A 27511-nucleotide genomic window follows, 5' to 3' on the forward strand; every position below is an offset into this window, starting at 1 on the left:
GTGTTTTGGGGGAAATTGAAAAATACTTATACATTAGTTTGTAGGCTGGATCTAAATGCATACCTAATGGTAAAGTGAGGAGTTTCTTAAGATATCAATGTTTTCAGGTACACACAAACATAAAACCTGGATGGTTATTTTCATATAAAAATGTTAAATATGTCTATGAGCACTCTTAATTTCTCCAGCCAAACCCATAGCCTAACATTTTCAAGGGAAAACATAATTGTTGTCCTGGCTAAGAATTAGTATTTTCTCCCACATGTAAGTCACAATCAGGGTTGTAAATAAGGTTTACCTATCCCCTCCTTCAATGGCCAAATTTTGCCCAATCCCAATGGGCATGTTAGGTACAAAAATATTTGGGTAATAGGATAATTGGGTAATTGTGCCATAAAAGGTAGAATGGAATATTAAGTTTGCAGCCCCTACAGTAGAATGTTACAGCTAAATATGCATGTTTGAAAATACAGCTTTCTACAGTCCTTAGAAGAGAAAACATTGGTGAAAGAGGAGGTAATGATTATTTTAGCTATTCCGGGAGTATTTTTACATGAGCTCACTACCTGTTTACAGCGTAAAGCAGAGAGAGGAAACACGCTGGAAGGAAATCAAAACACTAACATTTGAAATTCACTGCAACATCTGGGATTCCTGATCATTTGCCAATACTAAGGCTAAGTCTCCTTTATATAAACACTATCTCTAGTATGGAGGAGTAAGATGATATTTCTTAGGAGCCCATGTCAGTCAAACATGAGCCTTAAATGGAAACAAAATTAATACTAGTGCAAAGAAAATAATGATTTGAAGTTTAATCTTCCCTAAAGAAAAGTACACATTCGGCAGATCTATTTTTTCCTGATGCCTTTAATCTTCATCTACCTCTTATGCTCTGTGAAAGGACCCTTTTTATGGACTATTTTATTATTCAGCATAAAAAAAAAATCACATGAGTTAGACATCACTGACTCATCAGACTTTACCTTCCAATAGTCTGAAAAGCCTAAAACAGCTGCTTTTAATAATCTTAAGGCTTGACTACTGAGACATTAAAGAGCTCTTTAGACAGATTTCCAGCTAAAGGACAGGTAAGTAGCTACATACAAAGTAGAAATATATATGAAATATTTAAAAAGATAACAAACTTGTATTTGTTTGCAGCCATCAATGTCATTTATTCCTGCAAAATAGCACATCCAGATCCTTGAACTTTACTGCATCAAAGTTTGATTAACACCACAATTAAGTATATCTCCAGGATTACTGACTGGATAATAAAACTGCAGCACACCGACAAGTCATTTCTCCTGGCAGCATGCAAGCCTGTGGCCCTCTATGTTCCAGACTCAATGCTTCTAAAATGGAATTACAAGAGTCCTACCTGAAAACAAATCCACATTATTTTTAATTTTTTCCTCAAGCAAATTCTGTGTTGGACAACATTTTAGTGTCTAATTCTGAAATTTCATCCAAGGTGAATCCAGAAGCTTTGTAGCAAAATCATTGTCATGACAAAATCATGACAAATGTGTTCAGTACATACACACATATTACATACCAAACTCCATGTAACAATTTAGCTCCTCAGGGTACATCCACATTGGATCCACAAAAGCTAATACAGGGAGTTTAACTATCAATTTGATTAAATGCCATCAAATGCACCATGCATAGGATATTAAAATGAGCATGTAATAAACATGAATTACATTGTAATTCCATGCTTATAAATAATTTGTCTGTTTCAGTTACTATTAAAAATAAATAAATTAGGCCAAAACCTATTATCATAGTACCTACTGCACCTATTATGAAATCACACCAGCAAAGCAGCAGTGCTAGTTTTGTGGAAAACCATAACTAGTTCTAAAAGTTGTAGATAACAATATTCTTTAGAAGAAATGGTTTTATAACTTTAGTTTATGTAGGTTGGCTGGATTTCAATTTTTTCAGGTTCAGATTACTCTGTTGTCTCTAGGAAAATGTCTACCAAATTGAATGCTACATTACATAAAAATTCAGATCCTGCAGTTTGCTACGTTTTGCTTTGTTACTCAAGGTTTTTTAGTAAACCATCAATGCTAGGCTATGTTCATGCATTGAAAGATTTGTGTTGCTGGAACAGTGATTAAGAGGTGTGGGTGCAGGTTGTGACACCCCACTCCATCCAAAAAGTAAAAAAAATAGACTTTGTTTACACATTGTTACTATCTCCAACACAAAGCTTTTATTTAGCAGATAGCAGCTTCCATTTCCGAGGTCAGGACTCGCTTGATTCCATACAATGGCGGCCTCAAGGCTGTGCTAATATGTTTATAAATATCTTTTTTTTTGTTCAGAAAGCAAATAATTTGCATTAACCCTGATTTAGTAACTCCAGGTTTTAAAGAATATTGGGTAATTGGAGAGCCTGGGAACACAAGAATGTTTTCCCCAAGCAGCAACATCAAATATCAACAGCAGGTGTCCACAATATGGATTTAACAACCATCTTCTAATACTTCTATCAAACAAACCTAAATGTTTCAATCATCCAGATGATAATTATTTTGTATTCAGGATTCATTTCGCATCCAGAGAAAGGTAAGATTGGCAGGCAGCTCGGAAACCGTTCATGTTAAAAACATCTAGAGCCCTGACATGAGAAATATTCATTAGGAAGCCTCCTCTGAGAGATGTCTATATTGCAGTAATTAGGACTGCTTACAAACAGATCATGCTTTAAATAATTTCTTGCCTCCGATTACTGAGCTAAAGCAAGACTTCCTCCTATTGTGTGTCATATGTAGTACATTCCTGTGTACACGCTGTTTATCAATGTACATGTGACAATACAACTTAGTAAAGCCTTGTATAAACTTTACAACAATCTGGGTCATAGATTTGTGATTTACTCATGCCTAACTGCCTCATAATGAATATAAATAAAAAAGGCACGTGTTCTACATACTACAGTCATCACATGTGCTTATTTCTTCTTTCAGAAAACAATTCTTAGGTACCATGATGATCCAAGCTCTCACTCCTCAGGAAGAGGACTTCACTTGTCAGAGATCCAACTCACATGTTTCATGGTTAGTTGCCTTCTTAGCCCCAGGCTATCAAACATAATTCAGACTTACCACCTCTCACAGGGCTCCTTTTAATGCTTGTGTTTCAATATTTTATGCTTTTTTTTGTAAAGTAGTAATGTAATACAAAGACAATATACATTTAGGGAACTATACCAATCTCTGCTGCTTACCCTGTTTGGCCACCTATCCGACTCTGCTCAGGTTCCTTCTTTTTTTATATATTTCTAGCTAAATGCCCCCTTCCCCTTGGCAAACAACATAACTAAAAATGCAGGTTAAGTCCCGTAGGTATATTTACTTATAGGACCCTGAAAGTAGTGCCACAAGCACTGGCCTTGCAGTCCAAAAAACAGAAAATGTTCAAATTATGTGGCCTCGGCTAACGGGAACAAGAACATACCCAGACCACAGCGATCCACATGATAACAATGCAGAAGGAGAGAGATAATAAATGAAGAAGTGAAAAGAGAAGGAATGAAAAAAAGGCTACAAGGGGAATACAAAAATGGGTACATACGAAGTTGGAAGGGGGTTGTGGAGCACCATCTCTAATCTGGACACCGCACTCACTGATTAAATGATTTTCCTTTTACACTCACATACATGGAAAAACCATAAAAGCAAAGATACTACAGGAAACATATATTCATCATCAACTGCTTATTAATTTAGAACATGCTGAAGCATCCATAGAAGCTGTTATCACAGTAATATTTGTTCCTTGCTTCACTTGTAGTGTTAGATTACATGAAAATGCCCAGGGAAGCCCTCGCATGTTGAAACCTAAGCTTGTAAGAAGAGTGTCCTGCCTTTTGTTGAGGATAGATCTTGCTACACAAAAAAAGTAACTGCCTGCAGACACATATCACCTTCACCCCATCTATGCTAGAAGATGCCCATTACATACATCTCACGGTCTACAGAACAATATGCATGATATTAACACAACCAGAACAAGCTGTGACACTCAAGAATATCTCATAAACATATGATTGACATTACTTGAAAATGAAGGGATCCCAGCTGTTATTTTTCCAATGTAGAATGAAAAATTAAAGCCACTCATTTGGGAAATATGGGTAAAATCTCCCCCCTTCCTGTTTACCTATAAACTTTCAGTACAATAACACTTACCGTAGTAATCCATTGCCTAAAATGCTACCAAAGAGAGAGAATGGACACATTTAATTAAAGGGAACATGTCCTAACAGTTACTTATTAACATACTTTGTATTATTATGCAAAAGGTGTAAGAAATGAAAGCTAGAGTACAGAATATGAATGTTTATTCCGTTGTGCTGCCAATGGATGTCCTATGAATGTATCTGGGAAAAGAGATAAAATCTGGGATAAATGTGGATTAACAATACCAAACAGATAAGGCTACAAAGTCAAATAGTTGATTAAAGAAAATGTTTAAATTACAGGGATTGCAAAGATACAATAATAAATAGAAAGCAAATACATTGTTACTTGTATTTATCCTAAAAACCCAACAGGTTCTGCTGAAATTATACAAGAAACGGCTTATACGGCTTTGTATACAAGAAATCATCCAGCTAACTAATGATGCTTTTTTCAAGCCATGTCTGAATATGTTTAGTGTCTTAGGAGGGGGTGCAATCCAACAGAACCTAGATGTCATAAATTTAATTTTCTGCATGTGACAGAGGGGTATATATTTTAATATACAGCACCTACATTACAAACAGGTAAGTGGAAGGGGTTTTCAGGTCGCCAGATTATTAGGAAAATGGGGAAATTAAAGGCCTATATGTCAATTTTGATTCAATTTTCCCTTTAAATACAAATATATATGTTAACTTTAATTTACATTACTCAGAGTAATATATACAGACAGCTTTTGATGGAATAAATGTCAAGTAACAGCCTACTTGTTCTGTAAGTAAAAACATGCAATATTCCTTTTTTGTATGAACCTCGCTTGTAGCTGACTGCCTGTAATGTAAATGAATTCCAACATCCAGCTGCACACAGGTAGCTTTCTAGTGCATTGTCTCACTGCTGGAATAATTCCAGTTCTGGAGTGCAGCTGCATTTTGTCAAATATATCTGTTTTCCACGAGGCACAAAGCCAAAAGTCTCAGCATTTTACTGGAATCCCAGGAGAATAAGACAAGTAACAGAAAGCTGCACCATGAACAAATCTGTGCCAAAATATTGTTGGCCTTGGACTTCCCACATCTTTACAGCTTTTCAATGCAAATGTGCTGAGCATATTTTGATCTATTATTACTCAAGGACTACCACCAAAACAATGCATTACCCACCATTACTGCTGTGCACAGACTTTATTTTAACTGAATGAGATAGTTTAGCAATCTCTGCATGTAACACATTTGAGATGTTTGACAACTAAAGTTTATTAATAACATACTGTACATAGGCATTCTTAGTGATTACAAACAACATTGCCAACAAAATCTTTAGTGATGATGGATGTAAAAAATTCCATTCTGGGTGGTCTTGGCCTTACATGCTCCCCTGTATGCCATAGCTGCTGAAGACTTTTCCTATGCCTGAGCCTAGCTGCTAGCCAGGAGACAGGTGGGAGCAGGTGCCACGCTGGCAAGCAGTAAATACTGAATCGCCCAACATAGAGTCTACCTCTCTCCTCTCGAAAACCCTATCTCAATTGTGGGGTTAGTTAGAATTTCAGAAAAAAAAGAACTTTCAATCCGTTTTTAACTATGGATGCCTATACTTACATTTAACACTACTACGGTATATACATCCTGCTGCTATTCCTGAAAAGTTACTAGAAACCCCCAATAAATAGCACACAACATGTGACATAGCTTGGGACTGGCACTTGAACACTCAGGCCCAAAGCAAAGAATTTTGGAAAGGCATGTCACAGGTTTAAAAACCTAAATATTAAATATTCATTGGGTTATTTAGAAATATTTATCACCTTTTATGTTTGCAGCAGAAAATGCTACTGTATGTCCACTTACCAAGAATTCCAAAAAAGACGTATCACAAGTAACCAGATGCTTGCTATAATTTCTACTCTAAACTAGGAAATATTAGCGAAGAAACTAATCAGCAGTTTAAGCAGCATCACCACTTACCTGTCCCATTGTATAACCAACAGATGTAATAAAAGGTTTGGTGTTTTTGCATTTTTACTAGAAAGGTTTTTTCCAATACAGAGATATGTATGAAATGATCACTGGTTAGACTCCCCATTGCAGCCAAGGACTGTAACATATCAGCTACACTTTCTGGCACACTTGAAATGACATATTACATTTTTAACTGTGGCAAGGTAATTCATAGTGAAATTACAACCACAAAAACCTTCCCTCTCTTTTTATGGTGATAAGAACCAAAGCCTGCACTACCACAACATACATTTGGGCAAGTATTGCATTTCTGCTTCTACAATTGATACATTATATACATTTTATGACTACTCTTAGGTTAATAGATATCTTCCAAGCTAGGTAACAAACTGTCTGGCTACCCGATGGAACCCACCAAGACACTTAGCTAATGACAATATGGGGACATGCTTGGTTCCTTTCCATTGCTAATTTACAGTAAAAGATAAACCATCTGTATAAATCACCATTTATTGCCACACTTTACACAATCATATAGATATACCAGATAATGGTACTTTGAATAAACTATACCAGTACTCATTCTGTGTTACTACTAACATCATCTGGGTGATACATGGTTATCGCAGCTATATTAAAACAATTTTAGCTACGTTAGGTTTTCATTGCAGACTTTGATTGAGTTAAGGCTTTTTATTAGAAAACCTCTAAATAAATATGTGCCCTGGAAACATCATTCAGTCATCTCCAGTTTCCTCTGAGGAACTGGCTCATAAACAGTTTTGTAGATGGGGGAATCTTTCTTTACTGTACTAGGTGGAGCTCTGTGCCGCCAGGAAAGCTGAGATATTTCCTCTGATGAAAAGATCCACAAGTCATCTGACAACACAAAGTGTAAAGGCACACAGGTGTTTACTGCTTTACACAAAGTCTGCTCAATTCTAAATACAAAGCATAAGGCCAAAACTACAAAACTATTCTAGGAGGCCACATGCCGCATTTTAAAATGTGTTATATGTCATTCCAGAGGTGCCATTGGAAGGTGAGACTTTAGCTTTGTAAAAGGTTACTGCCAGACCCCCCCAAAAATAGGAGAAATTATGCCAATGTAATGCTTTTAAAAGTTATTAAACTGAAGCTGCTTTTACTTATATAAAAGTGATGTAAGTATAAAGCTGAAAAGAAGAAATCAATATTTAATTTGGAAAAAGGTAATTGGGTTGACAAAAAAATTTCAGCTAACAGTAATGTTAGCACCTGTAAAGAGAGAAGGAAAGAATGTGGTAGAGTTGACTTGTAGAATGAATTGAAGGTCCTGCAGTAAGTAAACTGTAACGGTATTTGAGAACATGTCTGGGAAACGCTGCTCCTAAGTTCTGGACATTTAAAAGTGCTTTTAAAACCCATTTTTTCAAACTTGCCTACCATCTTCTTCAGTCTCTTAGACCTCACTATTTACCCACCATTTCATATCCCCCCTCCTATCATGTGCTACTCCCCCCTCCTCTAAGATTGTAAGCTCTTCTGGGCAGGGTTCTCTCCTTCTCCTGTCTCATTGTTTGTATCTGTCTGTCATTTACAACCCCTATTTAATGTACAGCTCTTCATAATATGTTAGCGCTATATAAATAAATATAATATATATAATGTCTAATAATAATAACAACAATAAATACCTAGTAGAGGGCTTCCTAAATGTCCAGAATATTTCAGTTTACAACCAGTTAGCTTACAAAATTCCTTATCACTATTATTTACGGTTTGGCAGCAGTTCTAAGAACCAAAAACATACACATTGTGGATTCTTAGTTCTATGCTATGAGTTTATTTAATTAATGGCTTTGCTGTGAGTTTTTACAGAAAAAGCATTTTACAATTGGATTTTATAAGGAAAATTGTGGACACAAATGAGTTACACAAAAGTGTATGAATATTACCTGAGCATTATACCATGGTCAAGAAATAAGGACTACTTCTTTATTGTATTGTAAAGTCATCCTCTAATCTCTGATGAGATGCCCTGCCATTAATATGACACTTTGTTCTCTAGAATCCAGTTTATCCAGTTACATATGGTATGAGAACTGTTAGCACTATATCAGTATAAGTAAACAATAACCATGCCATATGGGTGCATAGTAACAAAGGAACACAAGTGCACCTATGTAAGTGCTTAGTATTACAGCTAATGTAACAATAAGCACACAAGGATTTGTTTGTTTGTTTTTTTTGCCCACAGCAACTTTTACACACTGAGTGATAGGAAAAAAAGGCTAACAGCTAGCTATGTGCAAAACAAAACATTGTTTGCACAATGTAAAGAATAGAAATGTAGAATGAAAAAAAAATCTGATGTGCATCATTCCCTGGTCTTTGTAAAAGTTCTATAATTGTATTGTACATATACACACATTTGATATCAATTATCACAACATGTTTACTAAAAAATATCTGTTTAATACAGGTTAATTACAGGTTATGAAGGTGTAACTATTTAATCCCCTTTTACACATAATGATAGCATATGAGTTCAGATCAACTCGGCTCCTGGCTACTTCCTCCAAACAGCAAACAGGAAGATCTGGGATCCAGCTATTAGCCTAATACTTTAACTAATAACTCTGAGCAAAAACTGACTTGTTTGTGTATTAAATGTACTTTTGGCTTTGTACACTTTCCTGGAAGTTGAAAATTGCAATAGCCTGTTGTACTAGCCAAGAAAGGGAAGAGTTTCATCAATCATCCTGAGCAATGCAATATTTGGAAATCACTCCTAAATATCTCCACCAAAGCGAAGAGCATGTTACATAAGACGACAAAAAAAGGTAAAAAAATTATACATATACTTAATGTGATGAATGGAATTTGTTTTGAACCCTAAGAAACACTGAAGGGACACATACAGGACATCATGGTTATTTCACAAATTTTACCTATAAAAGAATAAGTATGAGATTTATAATTGCTTGTCTGTGACTTGGCCATCGTTACAATTGGCTACATATGCTGCAAGGAAACAATATCCTTTTATGTCAAAAAAGATTGCTTAATGGCTAAAGATTCTTTTTATTGCTTCTTGGAAATTATTTTTTTTTTGTTCACAATAGCAGTGTATATGAATACAACTAAAAACAAATGATTTGGGTAGTCATTAACTGGTCATTCAGTGGTGTACCCTTACTGCCATTGGCACTAAAATCGTCACTTTGGATGTTGTTCCCAAAACAATGGCAGGCAGCGCACACAGGAATAAATCATCATGTCCGTGGTCTGTCTGTAACTGATATTTCCCATATTACTGACTTGCTGCACTGTGTCCTCATATGAAAGTCTCACAGCTGTAACCAGACTAATTCTTACTTAGTCAGATACAATGTACTTTATATATCAGGGAATATAGGTGCAGGAGTGCCTAGGCACACATACCAGGAAGTGCATAATAATGTATGCTCACTGGGAGCCTCAGTATCATGGCTGTTGATTGTTGGCAATTAACTCATCATCATCCAGCCTCTGGTGTTGCTTTACATCTTAATTCAAAGTTGCAGCCTAAAATTCCAGTAAATATTTGGTCACACTGGATACCACCCGGTGATTGTGGAGCTGTGCTATGCAAAAAAATGCTTGGCCCTTTGGAAAAGGGGGTGACTAAGGGCATTTGACAAAAGCTTAGCACCACAAGGGGTGTACTGTGGGTGGCTGCAGGTGCACCTAGTCTGCAGTCAGCCACCCAGGAAGTAACCGCCGAGCCATTCACAAACCACCAGTTATCAGCTAGTGTAGGCCCAATATTTTCATACTTGTCTATTTAAATTTTTTAAATGTTTAACATTATGAAGGGTGAGAACTAATGACTTATGAGTAATTTACATTTCTAAATGACAGGAATACTAATTAAAGGCGTGGAGAATGTTTATGCCATTGCATCAAACGATTTTCTATGTATGCCCAGCAATGGAATGTAATTATATCTGAGATATGGAATTTCATGTCTGCACACAATGAAGAGCCTCAGGTGATAAGGAGAAAGGATGACAAATTCAGTCAGCACAAAGGTATGCTGAATACTCCGTTATAAGGGTGTGTATTCACAGGAAATGGTTATCTTCCTACTACAGAAGGGTTTTCACACATGGTCAAGGAACATAGGCTTAACCTAACTACATTAATATTAGGAAGAAGTATAGGAAGCAATGATATGGGGTAATGCAACCAACAGTACCCAACAAGAAAACTATATTTACATAAAAAGTCACATAACTTATTGCTATGTGATACAGCACTTTGCATTTATTTCTTTACACTGAGTTATATTGGTAAAATGAATAACCAAAAAAAGGGAAACTGACCCATCTTTTGTTAGTGTGCAATTCTGACTTGTTCACTAGTATCTAGTTCAGTCAGTAAGGTTTGACAAACAGTTAGTAAAGCCCAAAAATATTTAGAATCAGATGCTTTAAAATCATAATGATGCTGAAGAGAAGAGAAACCATCACCATGCCAATCAGGATCACCCAGGTAATCCAATGAACGTGGCTTTCTTGGCTTCTGTTTTCCCACTGCAATAGCACATACTTAGAAAATGTGTGGCTTTGTGTAAAATGTGGCAAAAACACAACCACTCATGATTTTTTTTTTCTGGGTGTATTAATTTGCATACATGCAGGATGTTTAATTTTGGAATTCACAGGCTTCTTGGTCTAAACCAAACGATAATGTGATCACAAGATCACCACTTGGTTCCTAATGTCTATACATTGCAGAAGCCTATACAGGATGCATCACATTCTGCATAAATCTACACTTGTACAGTGGAATGGAGAATGAAATGCAATAATCACATGACCACCAAAAATACACATGACAAATGATAAATACACAGATTTTAGTTTAGCAATTACTGCAACAATACATATTTAACAAAACCACATTACTCTGTCTACAGTTGCATTATTAGGTTAACATGTATTTTATTGGTGAGGCTGTATGGGATTTCCGAGAGTTCACTAAATCCCAATTTTTTTAGTAGATTGGCTCTCTCTTAACATGTTATTGAGTGCAGGGCTCTATTGGCTTCCATGATGATACGTAAATTAGAGTCATTTTTTTCACCACAAGACAACCTCAGAAAACCTCTGAAAACTAAATTTTAGCACAAAACAAGGAAACTGAAGATCCCACAGACATATGAATTCAAGTTAAAACATGAACACATGCTTCTGAATTACACACATTTTTTTTTATCTTCTTACACCCAGAGGCTCTTTTTCACTGTCATAGGGAGTTCTTGGGAAGAGCGGCTCAAAAATGGTCTAGAATGTATACAGACTAAAGGCTGGACTACGATTACAAGAGCTGAGCAGGTATGACATTTGTAACAATCCCTAAAGGCTTACCAACAGTCATGGTATGTGACCTTTAAAGGATATCAGTGCTTTGGGCATCTTAGTGATCCAATATGTAGCGCAGGCAACTAATTCATGTTAAATTGCAGCCAAAACAATTCTTTGGAGCATTTATACCATTCAAATGCATTGTGATAAATGCATAATAATGTGCTAACTGCAACATTTGTAGTAGGAATTCAGCCTTACAGGTGTGTTACTGCTTGTTAATAATTTTTTTAAACTTCCCAATGCCTGGGATTGAGTACTTTGCAAACTCAACAAGGAAAATGTAAGGCTTTTTGTAAAAGCCACAAGATGTGTGAAATACTGGAAATTAAATCACGTATCTCATCCTTCTAGAATCCATAATATAAATAAAAATAAACTGTTTCAACAAAACAGACCAGTATAGTTTTTTGACTTTGTGACTAAAGTTTCATTTTCATTCTTCTGTAGGAATCTAGGGGATTTCTTATGAGTGGATTATTGAACAACTTCCTGGTGTGTTTTGGTTTGCACTGGACAGGAAAAGTTAAAGGAACCAGTCAGGCACTAGAACCCTACTGTTAAAGTGATATTTGTATGCAAAGGCAAAAATTACCTTTTTTTTTTTGTGATGATCAGCACATCATTGAAAAGTAAGAAGTAAACTTGCTGCTTTGTTGTTCTTTTGGAGAAAATGCCGGTGTCTTCTACATAGGATGTTAGCTCACCCCGCTTTAGTAACCACCGGGAGGAAGACACCAATGGGAAGGGCTAAAAAAAAGCACAGTGTATGTGGTCAGTGAAAAACGTGCAAATGAGGAATGCAATATAATACGGCACCATAATATTTTGTAATTTTCTACTAATTGACTACCAACTACAATAGTCCAAAACAGGGCCACATAATGGGAGGTTCAAAAGAATTGCCATTTCTGCAACACATTTTCCTGTTTTCTATCCAGTTTAGGATTCCTGAATTTGTACAGCAAAATTCCTATTGATCCGACAAAACACTTAGCTCTTTTGTTGGCAACATTTTTGTGAAATAAGTGGAAAATAGACTCTTAGATGACAAAGGAAGAGGACACTGGACAACTTGGAAATACTGACAACATATTTTTTCTAACAAGTACAACAAAATACTTCAAATGGTATATTTAACAGGTAACCAGGACCAGGTAAGGAGCAAATAAGGTAAGTTAATTGTTAGGGTTCACAATAAACATTAAAGTGCTTTTAAACAAGCCCTCACTGATTCCTAAACTGCAGGCACAATGGAGTAATTCATCCTCAAATATCATAACAGAAGCAATGCTATTTAATTTATAAATAATTGAGCGTCCAATGCAAGTGCTAATATTATCCATACACACAACATACAGAACAAATAAAAATACAATAACCCCATCACATGTGGTATCGATATGGCAGCTTACACAAACCAACAAAAATTGCAGCACTACAGCAGCCTACCCTCGAGTAGGAGCATTGCCACTTGGGGAAAGTGACCTTCTTTGCTTAGAATATTTTATGAGACTTATGAAGGTGGCAGAGTTTTCCTTATAGCAGAGTGATGATCAGAGGTGGTGGATATATAAAGTGCTGTGTTCACCTTAACATGTGGGTAAACAATAGTGGTAACTTTAGCTCATTCTTGCTTTACAAGCTATGCCCCTCAATAATCCAACATACAGAATAAAGCAGCATTTCATTCATCCCTCCCCTTGTTCTATTGTCTTGACCAAGTATCTTTTACGGTTTTAGATGTTCTGCATAATGTAAAAAAGTCTAGGTGTCATTGTTGTATACTCTTTAATAATAAGGCACCACTCAAATTCTAATACTAAATGTCACTTTATTTTTACAGGAATACCCTGACTTGGATAAAGTTCAAACTACCCAAGGATCTGCATTGCTAACAAAGACTTATGAAATCATATTTAATGGGGCTAATCATGATGTGTTACATCTTAAATGTGACTCACAAACTGGCATAAGGTTCTACGCTAAAGTATACAAACACACAGATAAAAGTAATATAGTAGAGAGTAAGAATTGTATGATTAAATATAAAATCAGAACTTGATTATATACCTATTAAGGCTGCTCTGCTTTTTAATATGACTTATCATCTCACACTCATTTATTTTTCACTATTTAATAATATAATGAAGGGTTAATGACTACAAAGAGTAAAGTAATGGATCTCTTGGTTCTAAGCCAGACCATGGGACTGGTGGATGCCTGATCAAATGTCTTTACGCTGTGCCAAGACACTGAAAGGCAACGCGCCAGCACTGGTAACTCCTTTCCTAAATGAAAGTCGACTGTTTCCTGTGAAGAGTCAATGCAGCGGGACAGTTCAGATGGAAAAAACAAGCAAGCTCAGCCAACTTAACCCGTCGTCTGCCAAATTAGAACACAAGGTATAATTATCAACAGACCTACAATTCTGCAGAAAGATCAGGGAGATGATATATAGGAAAGGAATTTTTCTCTTATATAATGACAGTTTTCCATTTGCAGGAAAACCCAGGTGTTTACATTTTTCTACCATAAACCCAAATTCAAAGGAATTTCAAATATCACAGTCTCTAACTGCCTAACAAAAATGCATGAACAAAGCTATGTACACATTGACTTTTTGTATGATATATTACCCAGGTTAAAGTATTTTGTGGTCACTATTTTTTCTACCATGGAATATATTTATATATATATATATATATATATATATATATATATATATATATATATATATATACATACACACACACACATACATATATATATCTCAAACACATAAGAGATTAGCTTCAGATGTGTACAGACATTACTAACTATACTATGACATGAATATATAATACCTATACCATATAGATAGCTATATAAGTAAAAGGATATATAATACCGACATAATAAATTAAATGAAGACCCCCAAAACATATTACAGATAATTGTAAAATTTCTGTAGGTTTCATAGCATGCATAAAATCAGATGCTAAACTGGAAAGCAAAGAACAAACTGTCTTTCCTTTTTCTAAATTAGACTGATAAACAACAGCACTATTATTCTTTATGTCATTTTCAATAAATTAGCATTTTTCAGCTTTTTAGTGAAGCTTTAACAGTAGAACTGGACAGCTTTTGGGAAGATATTTGATTAAATTGAGCAGACTATAAAAGGTACTTCATTATATGCTAAGAAGTTATCACATTTCTTAATAAATTGTTTTATTACAACACACTTGAAGCAATTTATGTTATAGCATATTCCAAATGCTAAGTCATTGTTGGCTAACCTGTGTATTCCCAGCAAGATATTATTTTATAACAAAGAAGCAGTGTAAGCACTAATTTATTAGCAAGAAAAATCATACCAAAGAGATGACATAGATTTTTTGAGGAGATTGTGAAAGATAACAGCATACGTGAATTTTGTGTTAATGTAAGCAATGTACAAATTTGTCTTAAATAATTATTTTTTTTATATACAGCTAAGTAAATCCGTTTTTGTAATTACCTTGGTTAAGGACACCTTTGCCATGTAGGTAATGATAGTAATGGTTTAGGCCTATGCCAAAAGGTTTGCTTGGATTCATTTATTTTTACCTTGACAGAAAAAAATATTATCCTCTTGATACAATAGTATTTTATTAGGATTGCCATTAAAAAAACAAAGACCATTTATTTTATTAAAATGTATTTGTCATGTAATTGCAAAAGCAAAATAGTGCAGGGGCCCCTGTGGCTCTAAGCCCCACAATAGTTGCATGGACTGCTATAATTACAGTCAAAACAAACATCTGTCTTTGTAACGATCACCTATGATTATCACTATTGTTCATTTCAACTCTATACTTGACATTCCTAATTTAAGTGCAGGAGAAAAGTATGTTTTGTATTCATGTCATGAATTTAAAATAAGAATGCCATTTTCAACAGATTGTTCACCATATTGGGTTATTTTTATCACAAACCCCAACCTTCATATTAATGCCACCATGATATTCCTGATATTACATTTATATAACTCCTAAAACTCTTTAGGGAGGCAGAATCAGACATTTAAAAAAAAAAGAAAGAAGCTTCATGAATCTACCTGCACAAAACATGAACCACTGGCACCTTGTCATTACAGTGAACATGCAATCAAGGAAGCCATAAATTTTCCTTAAACCAGTATTGTAGTCAGCTAGACTGCACATACACACACTAAAATTAAATTAATGATTCCAAGCAGGAATGCATGTGTCTTTAAATACTCATCCAAACTTGTTAATTGCTGTTCTGTACCTGACATTCCAAAAGACTTAACATGATTCATTCTTATAAACATTTAAAATAGAACTGGATCCTCAGGGCCATGTAAATTGTTTTCACACCGGAAAAACATAAACAATAGGAATAACGTCACACTCTTCACTGCATTTGGCAGCGTTGTCTAAGAAAGGTAGGAAATAGCTAGACTGAGGTAGGACGTGCCAGATCTTCCTTCAAGTTCAGCACAACATGACATGTAATTAAGGACAGTCTTGTAATCAGTAAAAAGAATGACTGAAAGTATGAACAAGAAAAGAAAAAAAAACGACAAACAGATCACGGCCCAATCAGACATATATAATTTACTTTCTGAATCTACAACTTTATTAAATGTCTTGAATTGAAAATAATGTTTAAAGTAAATATTTAATTCAAGTCAATATTGCTATCTCTGATCCCACTTTGAATTTCAACTTTCTTTCTTTTACTGTGACAAGAAATAAGGTAACAGGTATTACCAGGGTATGAAAACACAGACTCTATTTAAATGTTGAACTACTACACAAAATGTGGATCAGGATCAGGTGATGTCCCATTATTTATCCTACCTTTCTGATAATGCCATATATATATATATATATATATTTAAATGTTGACCACTTTAATATATGAAATATATGTGAAGTATTCTATATATATAGACCATAGACTTAATATATGGACCAAAGACTTAAACTGAATTTTTTTATTTTTTGAAATATTAGTATTGTTGGTAACACAATATTGTGGAAGATCCTCTTAGTAAGTAGAATATCAAATTTTGGTATGTCCCCTTTGAGTGGTGATTCAATTCCTGATTTTGGAGTATGCAAGGGAATTTGGGGTTTATCAAACTAACTAGCATACATATTTAGGGTCAGTGACCTAAAGCCCATCTGAAAAAAACATTGTGCCTCCACCACAATCACATCATTTAGTAATTTTTTTAATGTTTCTGAATTTTTAACTCTTTACCTTTTCTAACTTTTAACTCTTTACATGTACATCACTGACACTGTTCTGGGCCAGGGACCAGTGGTGTTCAGGACCTGAGAGCATCCAGCCACTGGATGGTCAATAACAAGTGTCCATTCCACTCAGGCTCACTTCACGTGAAGTGAGAAAGACAGGAAACTTCAAAACTGGTAAAAAAAAAAAAAATTAAATTAAAACCATTACATTTTTTTTATTGTGGGTAGGTGGCTGATCTCCTAAATTGTAAGCTCTTCGGGGCAGGGTCCTCATCTCCTGTGTCACTGTCTGTATTGGTCTGTCATTTGCAACCCCTATTTAATATACAGCGCTGCGTAATATGTTGGCGCTATATAAATCCTGTTTATTAATATTAATAATAATAATATTAATCCCTGGCTAGAGCACAATTTTTGATGTATTAAAGGCAGACTCATAAAGATTAGCACTTCGCATTTCCCGTCCCTCTATTTCTCCACATACCTTTTAAATAGTTGGCCTATTCACCCAGGAATTACAGACATAATCTAGTGAGTTAAATCACCCATTGTTTTTTGGAGACTCCTACACAAAATTTCTTGCTCTTCTTCTAATTGGCCTTTTGGTGTTATCATCCTTCATAAGATGGTCCTAACATTCTCAATAATATATCCTAAAATCCACTGTAGAGAAATCATGGTGCAATGGCTGCAGCAGCCATGTAGATCCATGAACTCAAGGAAGAAGATCCTGTGTGGTGGTGCTACTTTTTCACCAGCTATCATAAACTAAGAGTTAAATTTTCAATTTAAGGTGGACTGATGCTATAAACATTTCATAATACAGCTGTTTAGCACTCAAACTAAAAGGTAACAATTTGTGTTAGTGAAAGTGAAGACAGATGAACTCAAAATAACAAAAGTTGTCCCAGGTGATTTGCAGAAATAATGAGTGTGTAAAACAAGAAAAGGTTTGCTTTGAATTCTTCTCTGAAATACAAACAATAGCTATAAATTTAGAAGTGATAACAAATTTAGTGATTGCTGTGGAAAACCCTGATTAATCGGGCAGTGACACCTTCACATTCCTTCAGTCCTCAAGAGCTTTCAGAGATTTGGACAAAAAAAAGTTTCCACTAAAATATTTATATGGTTCTGGTAAGTTGTAGATGACTGAAATGCTTTGTTGTATCTTTGGAATTTAAGTTGGCTGTTGGGATTAGCTGTATGAATTTCTCACATAGAAGCCAAATCCATTCTATTGTTCTGTTGCATATCATTGCAGAACAGTGAGACTGGTATACTATCAATCTGCTGATCAAAAAGTAATTATGTGCCAACTTCCAATATAAACATACCCCTGATAAATTCATAAGTGTGAATGTGTTTTTTAAAAGACCCAAATTCAAAGTGTTAGGTTTGTAATAAACTAGTTCCCCCAAATCCCCAAACATTACCCAGCCACAAAAAAGTTTCATACCAACCTAACACCCATCCAGGACAAGTTACAAATCATTTGGTTGATAATGGTATCCAGGTTAGCTCTGTAGCATTAGACAGTGGGGCTGATTTATTAAAGCTTTCCAAGATTGGAGAAGGTAGACTTTCATTGGTGAACATGGAAGATCCAGCAAACCTGCAAAGGATTTTTCCGAGGTTTGGCAGATCTCCCAGGATTTCCAATGATAGTCTATCTTCTCAAGTCTTAGAGAGCTTAAATAAATCAGAAACTTAGCATTATTCAATGTGTTAGGTGCTGGACTGCTTGGAAGGTATTTTGAAATCAATGCTGAATCTATTGCAAATCTCTGTTTATTTACCAATGCAGTATGTTGTAGTATTATTTAAGGCTAAAAAACCCTAATGATAATGCCCCCCCCCCCCAAAAAAAAAAAAGCAATTAGGGATAATACCTTTATTTTAAACTCCAGCTGAGAATTAATAGTCACCATCATTTCCATCCTCTCCATTTTCCGTGCTCCTTCATTACACAGACGAACCAACTAAAATAAGATATTAGATGAAGGTAATTAAATAAAAACAGGTATACAATGTTATTACTGAAATATAAATGTAAAATCTAGAACACCTTTATAAACGCACCTACAAATATGTAGGTTTTTAAACTTTATCACACACCAATCTGACTGAGCACACTCCTTTAGCTTTCATACAAACTATACTATACTGCTCTCCATTACCTCCTCATTTGGACTCACACAGCACATCAATGGCCCCACACACATAGCCGGACACACTTTAGACCTGGTATAATGGCCTCCTACACTGTAACACATCTTTAGATTTGGCCACCTGATGCCTTTTATACATTTGTAAATTATTACTTATAAGTACTATAATTTAAAAAATAGTAGAGCCATGCCCCATAGCTATTTGAATTGACCAATAGTGAAATTTGAATACCAAACTGTACTGACAAATGTTATAGGATATCCATCCCCAAATGTAAGCATGCGGCTGGCACTACTGAGAGTTTTAATGAGAAGACATTCACATTCATCGACTGGGAATGAATGACTGCAATAAAGGTGAAAGGAGGAGAAAGCAGCAGGGTGACACCCTCTCTCCCCCCCCCCCCCTCTTCTCTCCATAGAACAGAACTGAGTTGTATGTACAGCATTCGTTCATTCTTTTTACAGTTGTTTGTCACTGGAAACGTTCACAAAAAATAGTTTCCAGTACGAATAATTGAACGCGTGTATGCAACCTAAGTAATGCAGATCTACAAACACACTATAAAATCATCAGCATCATTGGTGAAGCTTTCCAGCCTCCATTGCTTCAAGTTTTTACAGCTACACTACCCACATGTGCCAACATTACATACAATCTTCTGAAACACAACACCACTCTCTTATAACATTTACCTACATAATAAATGGCTAATCCCATTCACTTCTGGCAGAAGACTTTTCTATTAGTAATAAATAACAGATGGATTTGCCATCATTTTTGCTCTTTCATAAATCTTGATAACATTTAACATGCATACCAAAGCGTACAATAGAAGCATTTTTCTATAAATATGGCAGATATGTAGACACTGCATGGACTTCTAATCCAGATTTCAAGATGTGGTCAGAGTTCATTCTCCGAGACACCAATGATAAATGGTTTGATATTACTTTCCAGCCTCCTCCAAGCCTTAAAGGCAGGTGATGTATACTTCTGAAATCCAAGCCTGTCAATGACTCCTGAATGACTAGTCAGCAAAATGAGAGCTATTTCTATAAAAATGAGGCTACAAATCAGTTGATGGGCTCAACACAGACAGACCTGCAGGCTGGGGATCACTAATCCCTAACTAGTCCACGACAAATTACATTCTATCGTGTGTATAAAGTAACACTGACTGGAATGCCGAGTGCCTTGGGTGGTGACCAGTCTTAACATGTGCAAGAAATGTCAGTTCATCAAGCACATATTCTCCACTTATTGTTAAACTACCAGCACTCAGTTTTATTCGGGAAGAGTGGGATTAGACCAATGCTTTGGTTGCTAATAATTTTGTCAGCTGGAAATTGTGCTAAACCAACTCTTACTTTTTTAGGTCTTTTTTATAAAGCAACAAATCTAACATTCATCGAAACATTCCCTGTTTTTGATGGTAATATTTGAGTCTCCACCAGGGAATGTTTATGTGAATGTCAGATTCCCTGTTTGATAAATACAATTTATGTAAAGGTAAATATTCTTTTAGAATTAGATAAAGGCTAAAACAACATTAAGCTTTTTCTTGCCATATACTTTTGGGGAAATTTTACTTTGTGTCCCTTTGAAAGTCATTAATTTTTATGTAAAAACAAAGCTTACAACTATGAGGTTCATTTAAAAGCAGTGGTTTGGCCATACTGCTAACAAAAATAATAATAAAAAAAAAAAAACAATTTCAAAGTGTGCTCTCTGCTGAGCCAGCAAAGAACATAGATGTAAAGCACACTGCAGTGTGTATGATATAACACAACACTTAGGTATTTTAAACAAGTTATCCAATTCTATTTCCCAACACATGTGAATAGTCAGGGTAATTACCCATTACATCTAGGTTACACTTCAACCAAAGGAAGCATAAACTTTGCTTTCTTTTTTTGAAAGTCTATTTCTCACACATAAAATGTATACACTACATTGCAAACAGGGAATGACACAATGTATCCAAGAGCAATGGTCCAGAAATAAACTTTTATTAGGTCATATTACAAACCGATTTCTCTGGTTCTTACTAACCCGTAGCCATGTGATTGTTTTCTGCAACAGTTTAGATTTAAAGCTCTAATTTTATTATAAATAGAATGATTAACTAGGTTTTTAAAAACAGCTTTTTTTCCTCATTTGCCAGATTTCCTTTAACTTTATGTAGACACATGAGAGGAAATTGCTCCAGGAAGGAAAATAGGAAAATCCCCTCTAAGGCTTCTTTACCACTATGCTGCCATATGCTGCCTACAAAATCAATGTGCATAGCCATGCACTGTGTTATGCAGCCCATTAATGTGCACACCCCCAGCACCATGCATTACACAACCCAGTGCACCAACACACATACCAAATGTTTCTGTAATTTTCTCACATACAAATACATACTTTAAGGCAACACACAAAAGGGGAACAAGGCCTTAGACAATTATTAACAGTTTATGTTCCCTTTATTTTTTTTTACTTAAAATATAAAGATTTACCATTAATTTTATTTTCAGTGACATTGTTTAAGCAAACAAATCGTGAGGTTCAAATCTGCTAAAATTTCTGGGTTCTCATTATTCCTTCTGCTGATCATTTTTCATTACCAAGGAATGGAATCCTGCCAAGCTAAACGATTTTAAACTGAACAACAAAAACTACTGACTACTTTTCATTTTTATATAAATAATTAGAAATACAATAACAAATACATAGCATAGGCTAAATTTCACATAAAGAGAAAAGAATGACCTATACCCACCTTACTAACTTCTTTCAAGGCTCTTTTGCAGGTTTCATATCTTTCAGATTCTTTTGGTGTTTTCTGACAGATTGTCTAAGTTAAACAAAGTGTTTAGTTAGAACCAGACATGAAACCAACTAAAAGTAAAACTAACATTATAACAGTATAAGATAACATGTATATTGATCTTTTGCTGTAAGGCTTATAATATACGTATACATGGCTCTATAATAAAGTAATAAGAATATTTATGAACTGAAAAAAAGACTTTTTATATACCTAGGCTTACCAGAAAAGCATGAAAAACTGCCTATATTTCAGTTATCAGAGGCTCTTATGATATTAGCACCCTACACAACTACATGTAGTTCTACATAGGAGGTAAGATTCCCTGCGCTGACAGCTCACAGGGGAAAGCACAGGCAGTACTTGGGAGTGAGAGTGCTTGTGGTTAGCTAAGAGACAGTAATTGACATATGAATTACCAAGGAGCTGAAAGAATTTCATTTAGGGGTCACAAACCCTACCAAAATCTAGCTTATAAAACACAGGAATCTCACTAGTACATAAGTACAAGAAATATTCTTCAGACTGGTGTATTTAAAAAACAAGAAAGTGACTGTAACCAGGCAATAATAAATCTAAGGAAAAGGGAAGAATTACACTCAGAGGTTAAGGAACTCTCTAAAATGCAGCCTATATGTGAGAAAGCACCAAAACAGCTATAAATGATACATACAGTTGGGCAAATCCCACAACGGTTCAAAGTATCTTATATTATAAAGAACCAGAAGGTTATAATTTTAAAGCTTTCAACGTCTGATTTATATAAAGTTCTACATAATAAATATTAGAAAACACAAGAAAATACTACTATTATAAAAATACACAGGCCAAAAATGTTACAAACCTGAGGCTGGGGTTTATTGTGCTTTTACACATCTGAGAAAATCACCCTTGATCTCGAGATGAATAAATGTCTTGTTAGGATTTTTTGCAATGGCTGATTTTTGGTACTTTTGGACCTTTTCTATTAAACTTCAGCAACTTACATCTAAGATACAGGTCAATAACTGTATATAGTGTAATGTGAACATGTGTAAATTAGGTTGAAAGGGTGAAATGAGATTCTGTGTACGGGGTAAGCAAACCTAGTTAGCCTCCTTACAAGGATAACCAGGTCCCAAAATTGTCAAGGACCAAGTTTTTGAATTGCTGTTGTCTATTTCAGATTCCCCTACAACAGGGGTCACCAAACAGTTTTGGCTACCAGGCCATTTTGGGAGGTCAAGAAGGAACACTCTCTCGAGTCCCGCGCTGATGGCTTCGCCCCCCACCAGAAATGTCCCTGAAAGGAAATCCCTCTCCTCCACAATGCATACGGAGGAAAGGGAATGTCCCCTTACCCCCGGGGCCGAAGTGTTAATGGTGGCTGTAGTAAATAGGGAAGGGAGGCATAACAAGGAGGCTCAAGAGCCGCATGCACCCCCGGAGCCGTGGGTTGCCGACCCCTGCCGGACGGGATTAGGCCGGATCGACCAGGGCCCCTGGCTAGGCCGTATCTGGCCTAAAGGCCGGAGTTTGCCTACCCCTGCCCTACAAAATGTTGATTAAATCAGAGTCAATTTAAAAGCCCTACCAGATGTAATATATACTAAGGGAGATTCTGAGCCATTTATTAGATTAGGAGCCATAAAAGTCAGACAAGAAAAGCTTACATCCATGAGAAGTGGAAGTCTGGTGACTCTCTGCATGGGGAGAATGAGGAAGGAAATCATTGGCAAATTCCTGCACTCTTCCTGGGACTCAATTCTAGCCAGAGCATCCTTAAACGATGCATTTGTAGTTCTACGATGAAAATAAAAATAACATTTGAATAGTAATGAGCAGAATTTTAGGTAAGATGAAAGCAATGACACATTTCTAACACCAAAAAATACAGCTTCCAGGCAAATACAATATTTTAGGGTATATTACTGATCCTATTTCACATGTCTGTACAGCCTATGGAATAATCCATTGAGCCCACCAGGTAATTTTGCAATAATTAAGTAACTTAAATAGGTAAGTGGAATGATGATTTGTAAAGAAGCGAGATAGTTATATAGGTAATATAGAATATCAAATAGGAATCTTAGTTTTGAAACTGAATTTGGAGAGGTGTGAAGCCATCTTCTGCACCATAGACACATCTGTAAGCAAGGTGGTCCATTCCCGGACCTTTGGAATTCAGAAAATGAAATACTGATGGTGATTTAGGTAATTTCAGAAAAAATTAAACAAAACACAGCGCCTACAGTAGAAAGCCACCAGACTAAGAAGCAGAAAGACTTTCAAACTTCCTTCTTCAAAGTGGAAAACCTCATCAAATCTAGCACAGCCACACAGTGGAACATGATACTTTACTGAGGAATGTTAAATATTATTAATAATAAAATGTGTTATGTTTTTGGAAAAAGGAAATGGTGAGGATTATTTGCAAGTTTTTGTAGTGAAATGAAAACATTTAAACATACTGATTTTCTGGATAAATTCCACCAAAATAAATAAGCATAATAATTGTCTTGCCGCATTTAAAGTGTAAAAAAATATAGTATTTAAAAAATATAATATAATTGATACACAAGTCATTTTGTAATTTGAGGTTATAAAATCTCTTCTTTTTATCCACTGTGAAGAAAAAGGCTAATATAGCAGCCTGGAGCCGTTCTGTAAACAACGTGACCAGAAATGTAATTTCCAGTGCTCAGCTACCATTAACACTTAGGGCATCTCCTATGTTTGGGTAGGGGAGAATACCAGGGTAGCATTGCCTGGCATAATACCCTACAAAATGTATTTCAATTGTGCTGAGAAACTCTCTAAAGGTTATTTAGTTCTGGAGGGATGCAGACACTGCAGCTTTCACCATTAGAGCATGGGAAGTGTTCCAGCTGATTATGATAAACCAGGCACTCCAATTCAAAATTAGTTTACAAAGGACGTAGTAAAAAAAACTGTTATTTTTTTCAAACAAAAAGAAAGTTACATGTATATCCTATGCAAGAAGTAACAATATATTTATGAAGCAATGAACTATTGATTTTTGGTGGCAAACACCCAGTGGAAGATTTCCATTATTTCCAAATTCCCCATTTTATGTATATTAACAAATGATATATTTGGTACCATTGGTTATCTTAAAACATTTGCCTAATCTTTACATTCTGGATTTCATCCCTGCATTTGGCAACACAAACTCCTAATTGTAGTAAACATTGGCAAATCTTGCCATGAACATGTTTCCTATTTATTTTCTTTTTACCCTAATGTGATAAATCAAGGAAACCATACAGATGTAAGGAGAGAAATGAAATTACAAGACTAAAGGAAAAAAATATACATCAATTTCTGCAGCGTCCTTTGCTGGTAGACTTCATTAGTGCAATATTTCACATAGGGATCAAAAGTAGATTTTGCATGTTTCTCCACTATATCACTGATATCTTCAATAAGAATGTTTCTCTGATGTCTCCCTTCCAGTTCCTTAAAGAATCTGCAAAACAAAGTCAAAAACTGAGATCAGCAGTAGTCTTCAAACACAAGAATATTGTTCAAATCATAATAATAATGATCCCAGATGAAAACATTTACCCCAAAATTGCTTTTACCATTGTCAATATGTTAGACTATCAATGGCATAGTATATATCACTGTTCTATTTTTAAAGCTGTGGCCAGCCAGTATGGGCAGATAGTTGGCATTGGATCAGCGAACCCCTCCAAGGAATATGAAGGGATCTAGATGGAAAACTTAGAGGTTAGTATATTTTACTATAGAAATTAACGGACATTACAAAGCACTCAAAATGGTTTTAGAGAGTGGGCTGGAAATAGATTTTGCTCTGTGATATCCTTTAAAAAATCTAGCAATAGAAACTTATGACTCCATTTAAAAGGTCTGGATAATCAGTGCCTGGGAAACATCTTTTAATTACAATTCCATGCAATAAATAATATTAGTGCTCCTATAAAGACTGCCCTAATACAGAATGCCTCAACATTACGCAGACGTGTGTGTGTGTGAGCAGATCACCATTTGAGTATCACAACCAAGTGCATGACATTATAATAAATGTGAAATTTCATACATCAGTTATTGCATTACTATTCCAGTTCTTATACAAATAAAGGTGACTTGTTTAGGTAGCAGGTTAAATTTACACGTGATCTAATTACAAGTGTTGAGAGCAAACAGGAAAAATGAATGTTGCAAGCTGATCACTTTTGCCAGAAATAATGTTTACTTGTGCCAGTCAAGTCCCCAAGTAACTGGTAATCCTGAGAAGTGCCACAGGCTGTTTAGCACACGGAGTTCTCCGCGTCTCTTGTGAGATGCTAATAAAGACTTAAAAATTAAATTACAAACCAGTCATAACAGCAATCTGGCCTCTCACATTACATGCTAGACTGCACTTACATAGCTGAAATAGTAGACTGGTAATGCCATTATGAATTGGTGCCAGGTATTAATTACTTAATGTTATGTATGAAGGCGGCATAAAAAAGAGAAAGGATGAAAGGGTATGTAAAGTAAACGGCGCATTTGTATTATCGTGAGAAAATTAAGTCTTAAATTTGGTCTGATATAGTTACAATTGCAGTCTTGGAATTTTAGCTACCTCCTCCAACACTAAAGTAGAACTGGAGCCAAAATTTCATTTTCTAGAAGTGGGTTAGTGTGACAATTATGTTTTTATATCTGTGATCCTCATGGAAAAAACAGCCCTTGACAAAATGGGAAGTAATCCGAATCTAAATCTTTATAAATGTCGCATGAACAGATTGCAAGGAAGTCATTCTAATAAAAACACTTGTTCCAATGAAAGTTATCAGAGCATTGTTCATCCCCTTATTTCTCCTTTCATTTTCTTAAAAGTAAAATAGATAAAAGAATTAAGTAGCCATAAATACATATGGGCTATACAAAGCCTTTGCCACTGGCCATGCTTCCACTGAGAATTCTACAAAAACTAAACAATCTTTAACTAGGTAAAGAAAAAGTTATATTAACCATTATGATTCATTTTGGTTTAAAAAAGAAACCTTTTAACATCTTAACTGACCACCTCATATAACACACACACTATTTTAAAAATGTTATGAGCATAGACACAAGTAAACATTTTTATTCATACAAAGCTTATTTTTATCAGGTTCAGTTTTTACTGTGTACTGGAAAATGACAAATATCATCTCATAGAAACCAAGCTATGTAGTTGGCATTGTCCCCTTCCGACAGATAAGGATAGCTTTCAATATATGAAACAATGATCTTTTGTGCAACTCGCAGTTTGGATCCAGAATGTGGACAGACCTAAACTAGACTGGCACCAGATTGTGGATGTTACAAGGAAATATTGCTTACATACCAGGGACTCTGTGTATAGGAAAATGCTGTCTACAGTTTCTCTATTGAAAATACAGTAAACATTTTGGTAAACACAGTGACCATGGATACATTACTAGAACAAACTATTCTGAAAGCAAAGTGCAACATACTTTATCACATATAATTAACTATTTCTATATCATATTATATGATATATATTAGTAGATGCAAACAGAATTCTCTGCATTCAGGAACCAGACACACGGGTGTACTTTTTAAAGTTAAAGTTCAATTTCTAATGAATACCCAATCACACATAAGGTACATTTAAAAAGAAATTTTGATGAACAAGATTTAATAACTGAATTGACAACAGCTACTTTGTAAAGTGAACATGCTTTACTGA

The 27511-nt window shown here is 35.3% G+C and overlaps 1 protein-coding gene across 1 annotated transcript in view; it reads right to left on the reverse strand.

Annotated features, from left to right (window-relative positions):
* Positions 1-27511, reverse strand: part of ARHGEF26 (Rho guanine nucleotide exchange factor 26) — a 78081-nt gene that overhangs the window by 9839 nt on the left and 40731 nt on the right. Inside the window, exons 7-11 of the mRNA XM_072407961.1 lie at positions 25118-25270; positions 23454-23583; positions 21754-21828; positions 18704-18793; positions 12155-12309 (exon numbers count right to left, since the gene is read on the reverse strand). Of these exons, the coding sequence (XP_072264062.1) occupies positions 12155-12309; positions 18704-18793; positions 21754-21828; positions 23454-23583; positions 25118-25270 (603 nt within the window). The remainder of the gene's footprint in view (positions 1-12154; positions 12310-18703; positions 18794-21753; positions 21829-23453; positions 23584-25117; positions 25271-27511) is intronic.

This window comes from Pyxicephalus adspersus, chromosome 4, assembly GCF_032062135.1.
Source record: "Pyxicephalus adspersus chromosome 4, UCB_Pads_2.0, whole genome shotgun sequence".
NCBI classification, from domain to species: domain Eukaryota; kingdom Metazoa; phylum Chordata; class Amphibia; order Anura; family Pyxicephalidae; genus Pyxicephalus; species Pyxicephalus adspersus.